General features: G+C 37.6%; 1 protein-coding gene across 1 annotated transcript; it reads right to left on the reverse strand.

The window, feature by feature from the left end:
- Window positions 1-10,430: 10,430 nt before the first annotated feature.
- Window positions 10,431-12,462, reverse strand: LOC117929795 (tyrosine--tRNA ligase, chloroplastic/mitochondrial-like). The gene is given in 2 exon segments (XM_034850205.1): window positions 10,431-11,926; window positions 11,929-12,462. Coding segments are annotated over 2 exon segments (1,455 nt in total). The 5' UTR covers window positions 12,125-12,462; the 3' UTR covers window positions 10,431-10,667.
- Window positions 12,463-15,202: the final 2,740 nt, after the last annotated feature.

Consider the following 15,202-nt stretch of genomic DNA (forward strand, 5'->3'; position numbering starts at 1 on the left):
TTGCTTTCGGACAATGCAAAAGTAAATGATCTCCCATTTCCTCTTCCGCCTTGCACATGTAGCACCTATTTGGCATCTTCCAATCCTTCCATCTAAGTTGATCCTGTGTCAAAATCTTAACCCAAGTTGCCTCCCAAGCAAAAAAGCTAACTCTAACAGGGGCCCAAGAATTCCACATTGTGTTGTACAGGAAAGGTTCCACTCTTCTACTTGCCAGAAAGGAGTAAAAGGACCGAACTAAAAAATCACCATCCTTTCCTATCAAAAAAAAAAAAAAAAAAATCACCATCCTTAGTCTCCAACCAAACCACGGTATCAAAAGTACCCGAACCGATGGAGTAGCTATGCAAACTCCTAAATAAGGCATCAACCTCCTCTAACTCCCAATCATTGAATTGTCTAATGAACCTTGGTCCCAACTATCCTCATCCCAAACATCTACCACCCAAGCATCCTTAAAGGAAGCTATAGCATAAAGACCTAGGAACTCATCCCTCAAAGACATCCCCATACCATCTATCTTTCCAAAATTTTACTCGATTTCTTGAGCCCACCTGAAACCTTGTTTTATCTTTGAAGACCTCCCACCCATTTCTAATTGACTTCCATACTCCTACACCATACCTCCCTCTCAACTCCTTAGTGCACCACTCCCCCTCTTGCATCCCATACTTACCAACAATTACCCATTTCCATGGATATTTATTATTTGCCATAAATGTTGAGAACTTGTAGGAACATATGTAGTTGATTTTGAGTGAACCTTTATTAGCTTAAAACTTTCAAAGTTTATATTTTAAATTTTTTTTTTTTGATCAATAAGTGTATAATTGTATTGCAAGAGGCACTAAAATAGCGACCCACAGAATTACAGTATAAAGGAACTTACCCCTTACAACAAGGCCCAAACAACAAGGAAAAAACAAAAAATTATCTCCCTTAACGTATACACACCCACTCTATAAAATGTTTTAAGGTTGAAGGACCATCTTTTATCCACAATTTGGTTTCCGACCACAGTAAATACACAAAAGAAACTTTCAGCTTTTGAATGGACATCCCACAATCCTCGAAAGCAATTGAATTTCTAGCCTTCCATATAGCCCAAAACAAACATAACGGTCTCAATTGCCACGCCACCTTCCTCTTCTTTCCCACAAAAGAGCCCCTCCATCCTAAAAGGGTTTCCTTCACAGAAAGAGGAAAAACCCAAGAAACTCCAAAAAAAGAAAGGAGCAACATCCACAATTCCCTTGTTTTTACACAATGAATGAGAAGGTGATCAATTGACTTCTCACACGTATGGCATAAAAAACATTTATTTGCCATCACCCAACCTCTCTTTTGCAAACGATCCAAGGTTAGAACTCTCCCCCAAGAAGCCTCCCATGCAAAAAAGCTGAATTTGGGCTGCACACAAGAGTTCCAAATAATCTTCGAAGGGAATGAAGCAAGAGACCCCGGCTGCATAGTCCTATACAAGGATTTTACCTAGAAAACCCCATCCTTTGATTCCATCCACTTCACCCATTTAAATTATTTAAACTGAAGTTAAGTTATTTTAAAATTTGATTCAAATTAAATTTTATTATTTTAATAGAAGGAGATAAGAGCCAAATAACTTGTATTGCATTATTTAAAAAAAAATAAAGAAACAAATAAAATTGTATTTAATGTAATCCAAGAGTGCCAAACACAAATCTCACACTCACACTCGTATAATATCATGTCAACAACGGTATTTTGATTGAAATTTAAGTACCCACGTATCACAAAGGAAAAGGCACTAGGCACAAATGGCTTCACACATACATTCCATTAGGATTGTTAGGGCATTATTAAAGAGGAATTGTTGAATGTTTTCTCTGAGTTTCATGACAATGGAGTCACCAATAAGAGCACAAATGTCACTTTCATTTCCCTAGGTCTTAAGAGGAGCTAAACCAATAGAATATCATATTTTTGACCAATTAGTTTGATGACTAGCAAAATCATAACTAAAGTGTTCTCTCAACTATTATGAGGGGTTTTGCACGAGACCTCATATTTCTATAAGGGTAGATAAATTTTAGATGTAGTTTTGGTGGCGAATCAAGTGGTGAATGAGAAAAAGAGATTTGGGAGAAGAAGTAGCCTTCATGAGTGAGAGATAACAAAGAGATATTATTTCATCGGGGATTGGAGAAGGGAAGAGAGATCACCTTATGGGTTGGAACCAAGTGTGTAACTCTAAGAGGGAAGGGGGATTAACATGTGGAGAATATCCCTGAGAAATAGAGCTTTTCTAGAAAGTGGTGGGAGAGGTTCCCTAGGGAGAGTCATGTTTTTGGCGTAAGATCATCTTGAGTATTTATAAGTATAATTTTAATGGATGGGATGTCAACTCTGTTGTTAGATTATCGCATAAATGCCCTTGGAAGGCTATTACACAAACCTTCTTAGACTTTTTTCATTTTACTCATTATTCCCTTTTTGTAATCCCCATAAAAATGAGGATCAAATTAGAGAAAATTCAAAAGGAGATCTTGAAAGAAAAAAGATGCATCTTGTGAGCTAGTCAAATGTGTATAAGGATAAGAAGCACGAAGGGTTGGGAATTAGAAGATTGGAGATCCTTCATTGGGCCTCAATAGGCAAATGGTTGTAGAGGTTTGCTATTGAGCAGGAAAGCTTGTGGAGGAAAATCATCCATGGAAAATTCGGGCAAAAAGAACCTCTGCTGGAGTTGCAATTGACAGGAACACTAGCCTAGTGCCTCAGAAGTCCAAGGTCAATCCCAGGCAAAATTACTATGAAGGTCAAGTTGTTGAATCTCTACCAGAGGTTGCCATTAAGGTGAATGTGGTTTCTGACATTGGAAAAAGTGAGGATTTTGATGGTTTAAGGTTGGGAGGAAAGAAGCTTTTTTTGCAGGGGAGGGGTCTCTAAGAGTGGACAGCTTGGTCCAAAGACCAAGTGGGCTAGGTTGGAGACTAAAAGACCTTCTTCTTTTCTGGGTGGGCCTGCTAGCACATTGAAGCCCAATTTATCTCGAGCCATGTCTCTTAATAAGAGAGTGGGCTTTGTCTTCTCTAAAAAGGTGGGGTCTTGGGTTGTTCCTATTAAGCCCAAAAAAACCATCAGCAGGAGAGGGTTTAGAGAGCAACTAGCCCAACATTCTCCCCCCGGGCTCCCTCTTTCTGATAGTGAGGCCTTTTCATTGGGGCTCCTGAAGCCAACATCTAAAGAAAAAGACGAGGTCTCACTGCATGAGAGACCCCTGTTGGACCAAGGTCTCAATCGAGCTTCTTTGGAAGGGTGTATTTCAGGTACGTAACCCATCTCACATTTTCCTGCTCTTGGAGGGTGGTCAGGAGCTCTTCTAACACTTCTTCTCTTTCTCTTTCGGGGTTAGGGGATTCTATGTGGAACGTTTGGACCAGGGAGATTGAGGGGGAGCTTGACGATCCTTTGAAGCCTTAGTCAGTGAGTGTGCTGTTGTGTATGATTCTCAAGGATGGACACTTTGTTGCTCTGCAAGAACACAATCAGATCACCCACTCAGGGGGAGGGGCTGAGGGGGTAACCTTAAGGGATTCAAGTAAAGGAGCTCTCCTCTTGCACAATCAAACCGAAATATCAAAAGAGAAGCTGCCACCTCTTTAGATCACAATAGCAAGAGAATTGGAAAGGGAGAAATCCCCTTGGGTGAATAAGAAATTCCTTTGGTTCTGCAAGTCTGTGAGGGTTTTGGTTGAAGGCTTCGAAGAGGATATTTTGAGAATTCTTATGGAGATTGAGAATAGGAGGTGCTCTGCCAATAAGTCGAAAGTAAACAAAAAGGGAACAATGTCATGTACAAGGAAGGATGGAGAGTTGAAGAAGCTCTTTAGCACCATTAATTATGACGGCTTGGCTAGAAGAGAAGCAGAGGATGGGGATTTGGGAAGGCAAGTTGTTATGGTCCCTTATGAAGCTTAGGATTTTATCCTGGAATGTTAGAGGATTGCATGACCCAAATAAAAGGATGGTCATTAAGTCTATGGTGAGAAAACATAAGTTAGATTTGGTTTGTTTTTCGAAAAAATAAAAATAAAAATAAAAAAAATAAAAAAAAATGAGGGAGATGTCTGATAGGTTTGTTAAAATCTTAGGGGTTGGTGGGAACTTGGGTTGGGTGACTCTAGATGCAAGGGGCATGGCGGGAAGGGTATTGTTACTATGGGATAAGAGAGTTTTGGAAAGGTTGGACGTTGAAGTGGGTTCGTTTTCCATTTCTTGTCGCTTTAGAAATTGCAAGGAGGGGTTCTTTTGGGTGTCCTTTGGGTTATATGGCCCGCTTAAAGGAAGGGAGAGGAAGGAGTTGTGGGAGGAGCTAGCCATTGTTAAGGGCCTTTGGAATGAGCCTTGGTGCATAGCAGGGGACTTTAATGTGGTGTAGTTTCCAAGTGAAACGAGCAATGGCAGGCAAATGCTAATTGCTATGAGAGAGTTCTCCAACTTTATTGATGAATTTGAACTAGTAGACCCATCATTGGGTAATGGTGCCTACACCTGGAGTGGAAGGTAAGGAGGTTCGCTAAAGGCTCAATTGGATTTTTTTTGTTTTCAAGAGACTAGGAGAATCTTGTTTCGGGAGTGATGCAATTTCTATTGCCAGAACCAGTTTTTGATCATTGTTCCATTTTATTAGATTGCGAAGGGGTGAGAAAAGGTAAAAACCCGTTTAGGTTTGAGAACATGTGGCTAAGGGTTGAAGGCTTTGCGGATAAAATAAAAGAGTGGTGGTAAACTTACAATTTTAGGGGAAGACGGAGCTTTGTGCTTGCTAAAAGATTACATGCTTTGAAATGTGACCTGAAGAAATGGAACAAAGAGGTCCTTGACTCCTTGGATGATGAGGCCTTGGAGGGGTCGTTTTTAGAGGAGGAGGTAACTAAAGCTCTCTCAGATTTGGGGGTTGACAAGGCCCCAAGGCTGAATGGTTTCTCACTGGTTTTCTAGAAGTTCTGTTGGCCTATAGTTGGGGGGGGGGGGGGAAGTGATACAGGTGTTTGAGGAACTCCATTCGCAGAATGCTGTATTTCGAAGCCTTAATGCAACCTTCTTAGTTCTTAACTCGAAGAAAGGCGGGGCAAGTGATGTGTAGGATTTCAAGCCAATTAGTCTTGTGGGGAGTCTTTATAAAATTATTGCAAAAGTCCTTGCTAACAAGCTGAAAAGGGTGATTGGAAAAGTGGTGTCAAACAACCAGAAAACTTTTGTGGGGAGTAGACAGATTCTAAACGCAGCCTTGGTAGCCAATGAGGTGATTGACTCAAGGAAACAAAGTTCCAGTGCGGGTTTAGTGTGCAAACTAGACATTGAAAAAGCTTACAATAGTGGAAATTAGAAATTCCTTCTCTCGGTTTTGAAGAAAATGGAATTTGGTCCCAAGTGGCAAAAGTGGATTTTTTTTCTGCATTTTAACTATGAGAATGGCAATCTTAGTCAATGTCACTCCTACAAATTTCTTCTCAACATATAGAGGCTTGAGGTAGGGGGACCCACTTTCACCTTATTTGTTTGTGCTAATTATAAAAGCTTTCAACGGTTTAATTGCTAAGGCTAAGGAGGGAGGATTCATTAGGGGTTTCAAGGTAGTGGGGAGAGGTAGAGAAGGGTTTAATGTCTCTCACTTGTTGTTTACAAACGATACTCTTCTCTTTTGCGAGAATAATGAAGTTCAACTGAAGTTTTAGAAGTGGGTTGTTACTTGTTTTGAAGTGGCGTCAAACTTAAAAATAAACTTGCAAAAAAGTGAAATTACTCCAGTGGGGGCCACTGAGGATGTGGACAGAGCAACTGCTTTATTTGGGTGTAAAGTAGGGAAACTCCCTACTACTTATCTAGGTTTACCCCTTGGAGCTCCTCATAAATCGTGCAAAGTTTGGGACGTTATAGAAGAGATATTCAAGAGGAAATTGATTGCTTGGAAAAAACAATACTTGTCCAAAGGAGGAGGACTCATCCTTATTAAGTGCACTATTCAAACCTCCCAATCTATTTTATGTTGCTTTTTGTAATTCCAAAGAAAGTGAGAATCAAATTGGAGAGAATTCAAAAGGAGTTTTTGTGGGGAGATATGGAGTAGAGGAAGATCCACTTGGTAAGTTGGTTGGTTATTTGTAAAGATAAGAAGCATGGAGGGTTGGGGTTAAGGCACTTGGAGGGATTCAATCAAGCTTTGTTAGGAAAATGGCTTTGGAAATTTCCCCTTGAGAAGGAAAGTTTTTTTGACAAAAGTCATTGTTGGAAAATTTGGGGAGGTGGAGGGGGGATGGACCACTAGAGAGGTGAGGGATTCTTATGGGTTGGGCCTTTGGAAAGACATTAAAAATGGATAGGAGGATTTCTCTTAGAACTAGTATTCGTATTGGAAATGGTAGACACGTGAGTTTTTGGAGGGACATTTGGGTTGGGGATTCTAAGCTAAAGGATGTTTTTCCTACTCTATTCAAGATTGCAGCCCATAAATTTGCTTCAGTGGCTGACCTATGGGGGAGGCAAGGGGTTGGAGGCGGCTGTTGAGAGGTGCACTTTAGAAGATCTTTCCAAGATTGGGAATTGGAGGAGGTGACTCGTTTTTTGGAACTTATTTTTGAGGTAAAGGTTCAAGAAAGGGAGGATTCCTTAGTATGGAAGAATGATGGGAGAGGAAAGTTTAATGTTATTATAGGTCTTTAAGGGCTGAAAATAATTTTTTATTTCCAACCAAAGAGATGTGTGTTCCTCTTAGAACTCATTTTTTGCTTGGGAAGCAATTTGGGGGAAAATCTTAACAATAGACATGTCAATGAAGAGAGCCTGGTCCATGGTCAATAGGTACAGTCTTTGTAAAGACAGTGAATAATCGGCAGACCACATTCTGATTCATTGTGGTAAGAGAAGGGAGCCATGACCTTTGTTGTTAACATCTTTCAGCCTGGTATAAGTGTTCCAGGCTTCAGTGAGACATCTTCTCCTACAATGGAAAGTTAAGGGGCTAAGGAAGAGAAGGAGAGCAGTTTGGAGAATGACTCTAATTTCGCCTTTTTTGGAGTATTTGGGGATAGCGAAACCAAAGAACTTTCCAAGAGGAAGAGTTGTCAGACCAAAGTTTGAGAAATCTCTTTTTCCGTTCACTTTTAGAGTGGTCTCAACAATATTTGGAATTAGACATTTTCTCTTTTCTGAATTTTTTGGGTGATTGGCAATGTGGCTAGCTTTCTCTCTCTCTAGGTTTTTTTTTTCTTTTTTGCAGCCTGGTTTGGCTCTTATTGTATACTACCTGTATACGTAAGGTCCGCTCCCTATTTTTGGCGTTTTCTTAATTCAATCTATCTTTGTCTATCAAACAAAAGTAAAATATAAATTAATTAACTTCTAACATAGCCTTTGAGAATAAGAATGTAATTTTTCATATAAAATTATTTTACCTTTCTCTGCCTTTTATGACCAATTTCTAACGTCTTTGCACATTCTAAACAATTAATAATAAATTCTTTAAACAAAAGAAAATTAAATGTGATTTTCCTTAAAAATTATGAAAAATAGTAAAATGTGTGTGTACCATTATATTGTTATATCACGTATAATGTATCGTAAGATATGCTTAAGGATTGTAATACATATCAATTTTCATAAAAAATGTATCATGTCATTGTATTGTATCATGTATCATAAGTTTTTTGACAACTCAGATTGTATACATAAGGTGCACCCACTCTCTTTGGTGCTCTTTTAATAGATGAGCCATTTTCTTTTTTTAGATAGGTAAAGATAGGTATGTAGAAATTAATAATAGTAAAAAGTACACCATGGTACATACGACGTATCTAAGGATTAAGGAGCACCTAAAGGAAGGCCTCAAAGGGGGTACAAAAAAACCACCCTAACACTCAACAAGACCCCACCCAATCTACAAAATCAAACAAAGGCATTGAACCTTCACTTATATACATGTTAACTCAAGCTGAAAGATTACAAAGGAACGAGAGTTTTATCTTTTGATCGATTTGTTCCTTATTTTTAAAAGCTCTTTGATTTTGTTCTAGCTAAATTGTCCAAAAAAAATGCAATAAGGAGCAGCTTTTCCAAATCTTTTTCCTTTCCTTCCCCACAAAGGAACCATGCCAACTTAATAGGGTATCTTTCACTAAAGAAATGATCAGCCAAACTTCACTGAATAAGGATAAGAAGAGATGTCATAGAATCCTTACTTTGGTGCAATGAAGTAGAATATGATCAATAGACTTCCCCCTCAAGTTTGCAAAAAAAAAAAAAAAATTATTCATTAATGGCCGCCCTCTCTTCTGGAGAGTATCCAAAGTGAAAACTTTTCTCCAATTGGTTTCCCACACAAAAAACTCACTTTGACCGGACCCATGAATTCCAAAAAATGTTCATTGGAAAGTGGACTGCCCTCCCCTTTCCAAGGCTGAATATAAAGATTTAAGTGAAAACAAACCCTTTTTAGCATCTTTCTAGATCACCTCGTCATTTTCTTCCCTTCTAACTGTCTTTACTAGCAATGTGGAGAAAAAGATCCTAACAACATCCAACTCCCAATCATTAAAGTGCTTAGTGAAGCACAGAATCCAATAGCCCCTGCTCCTAAGCCTGCCCATAAATCTGCCACCTAAGCCTCCTTTGACAGAGATAACACTTACAAAGAGGGAAAGAAATTACATAACGGTTCCTCTATACACCATCCATTTGTCCAAAACTTAACCCTTCTACCATTACCCACTTTAAAGGAAGTTCTACTAAAGAAAAGATCCCACCCCTAAAGAATCAATTCTCTCTCTCTCTCTCTCTCTCTCTCCCTATATATATATATACATACATATATATATATATATATGCTTCTATGAGGATCATTGGTTAGGTAATAAATCTCTTTGTAAGTAGTACACAAACATCTATAGAGTAATGAAGCTGAGAAAATTTGTTATTTCCTTAGTGTTAGTTTCCTTTTCCACATCTATATCTTATAACTTCAATTTTTTTTCTGTAGCCTCTTGGAGCAAGATATTAAGGAACTCACTCATCTAATAGTTGCATTAGCCCATCTCTATTTATCACCTACTTTTCCTAACATGAGAGTTTGGTCCTTGACATCCTCAAGATTGTTCTTTGTTTGCTCTTTTAAAGATATACCCATTTCTACTAATGTAGTTCCTTTTATTACTGCAAATTTTACATAAAAATCCAAAAGTCCCACCAGAAGTGAAGGCCTTTGCATGGCTATGGCATATAGGAAGGTCAATTCTAACTCACTCCAATGAAAAAGACCATACAAAGTGCTAAACCTAGAATGGTGGTTGGGGGTGGGGAGTCTAAGATCATAATTTTTTACATTGCCCTACAACATTGACATTATAATGTAGATTGTTTCAACTTGCAAGGATTGATTGGGTACCACTAGGATAGGTAAAGGAGACATTGATATTATCCTTTAGAGGTTTTAGGGACTTCATCAAGGTAGGATTCTTAGGCTCACTGCTAGCCTTGATTTGGTTTAAACTATTTGGCAAGAAAGAAATTATGGTAGAAGGGGATCTCTAAAAGCAGTTTGGGACTTATTTTACTTTTCTTTTCTTCCCTATGAGCTTCTACCAGTAAAGCTTATGTAGGTATCCCTTTAATTTTTTTAGTAGAAGGTGATTCTGCAATTGTTATATCACAGGCAACTAAGAAAGAAAAAGGACCCTGGAAGTTTGATGGGTGGATGTTCCTTCACTTGAGTTACTCAGTTAGGCAATCATGTGACGGATTTTTTTTATAGGTAAATATTTATTGCATTAATAATGCTTAACAAAAGAGCTCACTGAACTACACACTATATATACAAAGGCACCACATGGTCATACCAAGCAGAGGGATACACAAAAGACAACCTCCATCCACTACATAGAGCAGATGCAATAAAAAAAAATGGAGCTAGACTTTTAGTTTCTTTTGTAGAAGATATACCACCATAAGTTATGGATGGATTTGACTTTTTGAATTAGTATACACTTGTACATCTTTTCTATTAGACTTTCTATAAAGGATTGTGTATCTCTTGAAATGATTTCTTATTCTCTTTGTACATCATATTTCAATACAATGAAATTGCTACTTCTGATAAAAAAAAATAATAATAAAAGCCAAACTAACTATCACTTTTACCTTCATTAGAAATCTAGTAAGCATAGCTGAGCCACAATTTTCAAACATATATGTAACATAAATCTGCTGAAAGAACTTACTTCTATCACATAAAAACTATAATTCCTAAATCCTATAAAATTCCAACACCCAAGACAACACCTTGTAAACCTGGTCTAACCTACTGCACATAAATAGATACAACCAACATAAATTGATGTTTTTGGCTCAGTGTCTACAACAGCAAGCAATTTTACAAAATAAGAAATGAGAAAAACTGGAGTCCAAAAAGTAATCATTTTAGCTGAGATTACTTCAGCTATTGAATTCATTGTGGCATGCATTTTACAAATAGTACAAAATTCCTAATTGAGATGCTTTATGGAAGCATCCCATACATATACTGTGAAAGTATTTTTAAATCATTAAAAAAAAAAATCGTACTGCATGCCAACAATTAAAACAAGTGGATATAATATTGTTGTTCATAAATAATCAACTAGCCAATACCACAATCAAGAAATCCTTACAACAACTTTGTTCTTCTTCCCTGCTGATAGTAGTAGAACTTTCCCATCCACAATGTCTTCAGCCTCAATCCTCTTTGCTTCACTATCAATTCTATTATTATTCAGGTACAACCCCCCTTGCTTCAAAAGGCGGCGAGCAGCCGACTTACTCTCAAGCAAACCCGTCGAAATTGAAAGATCCAAAAGTGAAAGATTCAAAACCTCATCATAAGACAAACTGCAAGATGGTACATCCTTCGCAATCCCCTCAATGGTCTTCCAATCCAACTTGGTCTCAGCTCCGGGCCTCAATGCTTCAGTGGCCTTGAGAGCCTCATCTAACCCCTCCTGCCCATGTACAAACCGAGTAACTTCCTCAGCAAGCCTCCGCTGAGCTGTGTTGGGCACATAACCAGGACTCCTCATTTTCACCTCCAATTCCATTATCTCATCCATGTCCAAGAAAGTAAGGATCTTCAAAAACCTCACCACATCCGCATCCGGGACACTGAAAAAATACTGATAGAACTTGTAAGGTGACAACATTGCTGGTGAGAGCCAAATGGCACCATCCTCTGATTTCCCAAACTTTGTGCCATCACTCTTCAATAGAAGAGGAAATGTGAGACCATAGGCACCATCTGTTTGCAAAATTTTCCGAATGAGCTCGGTCCCAGCAGTTATATTTCCCCATTGATCACTCCCCCCAAACTGAACACTTACACCCTCATTCTCAAACAAATACAAGAAATCATATCCCTGCAATAACTGATACGTGAATTCAGTGTAACTCATTCCCTGCTCCGACTCTAGCCGCTTCTTCACGCTTTCCTTCGCCATCATTGTGCCCACTCTCGCATACCTCCCAACTTTTTTCAGAAAATCCAACAATGTAAACTCTTTCCACCAATCATAATTATTCAATACCACAAACGAATCATCACCACCATTGGTGGTGCTTCGATTTAGAATTGAAGTAATGGTATTAGTGATTCCGATGGTGTTCTTCTCTAAAGCCTCGAGGTTTAGCTCCGGCCTCTCCAGGCTCTTCCCGGAAGGGTCACCAATCCTGGCAGTGGCGCCGCCGATGAGAGCGACGGCCTTGTGGCCGCAGCGGCGGAACCATGAGAGGACAATGAGGCCGAGGAGGTTGCCCAGGTGGAGGCTCTCGGCGGTGGGGTCGAAGCCGCAGTAGACTTTGAGAGTTTGTGTGGAGGAAGAGGCGCGAAGAATGGGGCTGGTGATGGAGTCCACCAAACCCTTTGCTCCAGAATTTCGATGACATTGGAGCGGTGAAGAGGGATTTTGGTTTGAGATGAAGAGTGTGCGCATCTAATGATGGAAGATAAGGGGCGGTTGCGGGAGAAGAGAGCGGCGATGGTCTTGGAAGAAGCAATGTTGGTGGAGAGGAAGAGCTTCTGATTGCAGGAAAGGAAAGCAGTTGAAGCCGCCGCCATGGCCATTGCCAAGTCTCAATCACTCTTCGTTAGTTACACTTTGCAATAACGCTAACGGGATGTCTGATATCTCCTATCTCAGCATTTTCCTTTCTCCTAATTCATCAAAAAGGGCCCAATATTCAAAACGGAATGGAAGAAAATTGAGATTTTTTATTTTTTCTGAGTTTATCCAAAACCCCTACGATGATAAACCATTCCACACAGAGAAATGTCAATGGCGGTCCGGTTCAACCGAAGAAGTAACGGCAGCGGTAGCAGTGGAGAGAGAAAGAGAGTGTGCGTGTTTTAGGGAGGAGAAGGAATAGAGAGAGGCTTTGGGTCCGACACCACTGATATATCAGAGGAAGATGAGGGGCTTTTTTAACTTTTGCAGCAATTTTAAAAAATAATTTTAAAAAAATGGTAGTTGGGAAAATATTGATAGATCTACTGCAATTTTAGCCACGTGGAAAGTGTCTTTTAAAGAGACACTTTCCATAATTTTAAAAATCATGAAAGAAATGAATTTAAGTTAAAGGTGTCTCTTGAAGAGACACCTTCTATGATTCCAGAAAATTTGATTTATTCTAAAGGTGTCTCTTGAAAAGACACTTTTCATGTGACAAAAAATCTAATATGCATTAAAGATGTTTCTTCAAGATACACCTTCCACAATTTGACAAATCCGAATGTCTCGTAATTTTGAAGCTAAAGATGTCGCTTGAAGAGATACCTTTTACAATTCTTAAAAATTTTAATTTATACACAATGTGTCACTTGAAGAGACACTTTCCACAATTTCACGATTCCACAAACTCCAATCTATATATACTAAAGGTGTCTCTTGAAGAGACACTTTCAGTATAAACTCAATTTTTAAAAAATTATGGAAGGTGTCGGTATAATTCTATTTTTTGGGAATTGTGAAAGGTGTCTCTTGACACCTTCCACAATTTTAAAAAAAATTGAAGAGACACTTTTCATAATTTCCATTTAAACACTGAAAAATTTCGAATTTATGCTGAAGGTGTCTCTTGAATAGACACCTTCCACAATTCCCAAAAAAATAGAATTATACTTAGACGCTTTTTATAATTTTTTAAAAATTAGGTTTATACTGAAAGTGTTTCTTAAAAAAACACTTTCCATAATTTTTATATTGGAGATGTTCTATGGGTCTCTTTTCTTTTGTGCCATTGGATTTAAATTTCAAGAATGCAAAACCCCCAATAAAAAAAAAAAAAAAATGCCTTTGGTTTTTAGCTCCCTATGCTTTCTGGAGATGTTCGTACGGATCTCTTTGCTTTTGTGCCATTGGATTTAAATTTCAAGAATGCAAAACCCCCAATTAAAACAAAAAAAACGCTTTCTAGAGATGTTCTACGGGTCTTTTTGCTTTTGTGCCATTGGATTTAAATTTCAAAAATGCAAAACCCCCTATTAAAACAAAAAAAAAAATGCCTTTGTTTTTTAGCTCCCTGTGCTTTCTGGAGATGTTCTACGGGTCTCTTTGCTTTTGTGCCATTGGATTTAAATTTCACAAACCCTAAATCCACGATTTTTGCGCCAGGCTGAAAAACACAACCTTTCTCCGCAAATCATGATCAGATTACCAAATACAATCTTATGTTTTTTTATAAAATAAAAAATAAAAATGGACTGACGAATATTGTGTCAGAGCTGGCCGAAAAGAAAATGGAAACAAAATTTTCAACTTTCCCACACTTTCTTGGCAACCAAACAAAATCACAACAAGTCGAACCATAAAAAAAAATTGAAACTTTCTCCATAATTTTTATTATACTCGGTTTCATTGTAAAAAAAAACGAAAACTTTAATTTTTTTCAACTTTTCCACACTTTCTTGGCAGCCAAACAGAATCACAACAAGCCAAACCATAAAATAAAAATAAAAATAAAAAATAAAAAACTTTTACAGAAAAAAATCGGGGGCAATGGTCTCTCAGATCTGCACTTCACTTCCTTCCTATTGGTGTTGAGGCAAGGATCTCCGCTCTGTGATCGGCGTGCGGGAAAATGGGTTTTGGGGCGGAGGACAAAATGATTTTTGAAGCAGAGAAGAAAAGAAGAAAACGGGCTGGGGAAATGGGTTCATCCTACGTGTTATCCTACATGTTAAAAAGTGCCGTAGAATTGGAATTATTTTCCAATCTATGGTATTTTAAAAATTATTTTTTCCAATTGCTGTATATTTATCAAGAATCCGGAAGATGAGGGTGTTGCTGGAGAGATAGAATGCCCGCACGCGACTAAACTGGGCGTGGCTTCAGCATTTACATTTTTTTTTTCCTTCTTTTCTTAAAAATTCCGATAATTTAAAATTAAAAAAAAAAAAAAAAAAAAAAAACACGACTCATGTTATTTAAAACAAAAGTTTATTTACAATTTAAAATATTATAAATTTTATATTTCTAAATATTTCTTTAAAATAGTTCTTATTTGTTGTATTTTATTTTTAATTATTATTTATATTTATAAATTATTTTTCAAAACATATCTTATAAAATAAATTAAAATAATTAAAATATATTCTCATAAAATACCATATTTTAGGCTTTTATAAATAAATTATCAATCGTATTTTTTGAGTCAATTTCAAAATTGACCAACCAATGGTGAAGGGTTGGTTATCGTGTTCGTAAGGCTAAGTACATATCGAGTCAAATATGTAAAATTTATTAAAAATAAGTTCGCCTTCTATAAAAATAGTACACGTTATAAGATTTCAAACCTTATATTAAACCCAAACCCAAATCATCAAAAGAACGAGTATTTAAGATTTCATTAGTTGCTTTTTTTCAAAAGAGATTTGCTCAAAATGGCAATAAACCATAGAAAATGGGAGGATGTTTGCTCAAAATGGAGGTCTAACATAATAGAAGAATCTTGCTAAAAAACATGATGCCATTGTCAGAAATGAAGATAAGGTGATGAAAAAAAGGTAAAATATTATTTGAAAATGAAGATTCATAGGTAAGATGTGGGGAAAATGAGGGTTTGCCAGTAATGGGAGAATCTTGTAAAAAATAATGTATTATTGCTAAAAATGTGATAATGTGATAGAGAAAACTGTAATCTTTTG

Source organism: Vitis riparia, chromosome 14 (genome assembly GCF_004353265.1).
Source record: "Vitis riparia cultivar Riparia Gloire de Montpellier isolate 1030 chromosome 14, EGFV_Vit.rip_1.0, whole genome shotgun sequence".
NCBI classification, from domain to species: domain Eukaryota; kingdom Viridiplantae; phylum Streptophyta; class Magnoliopsida; order Vitales; family Vitaceae; genus Vitis; species Vitis riparia.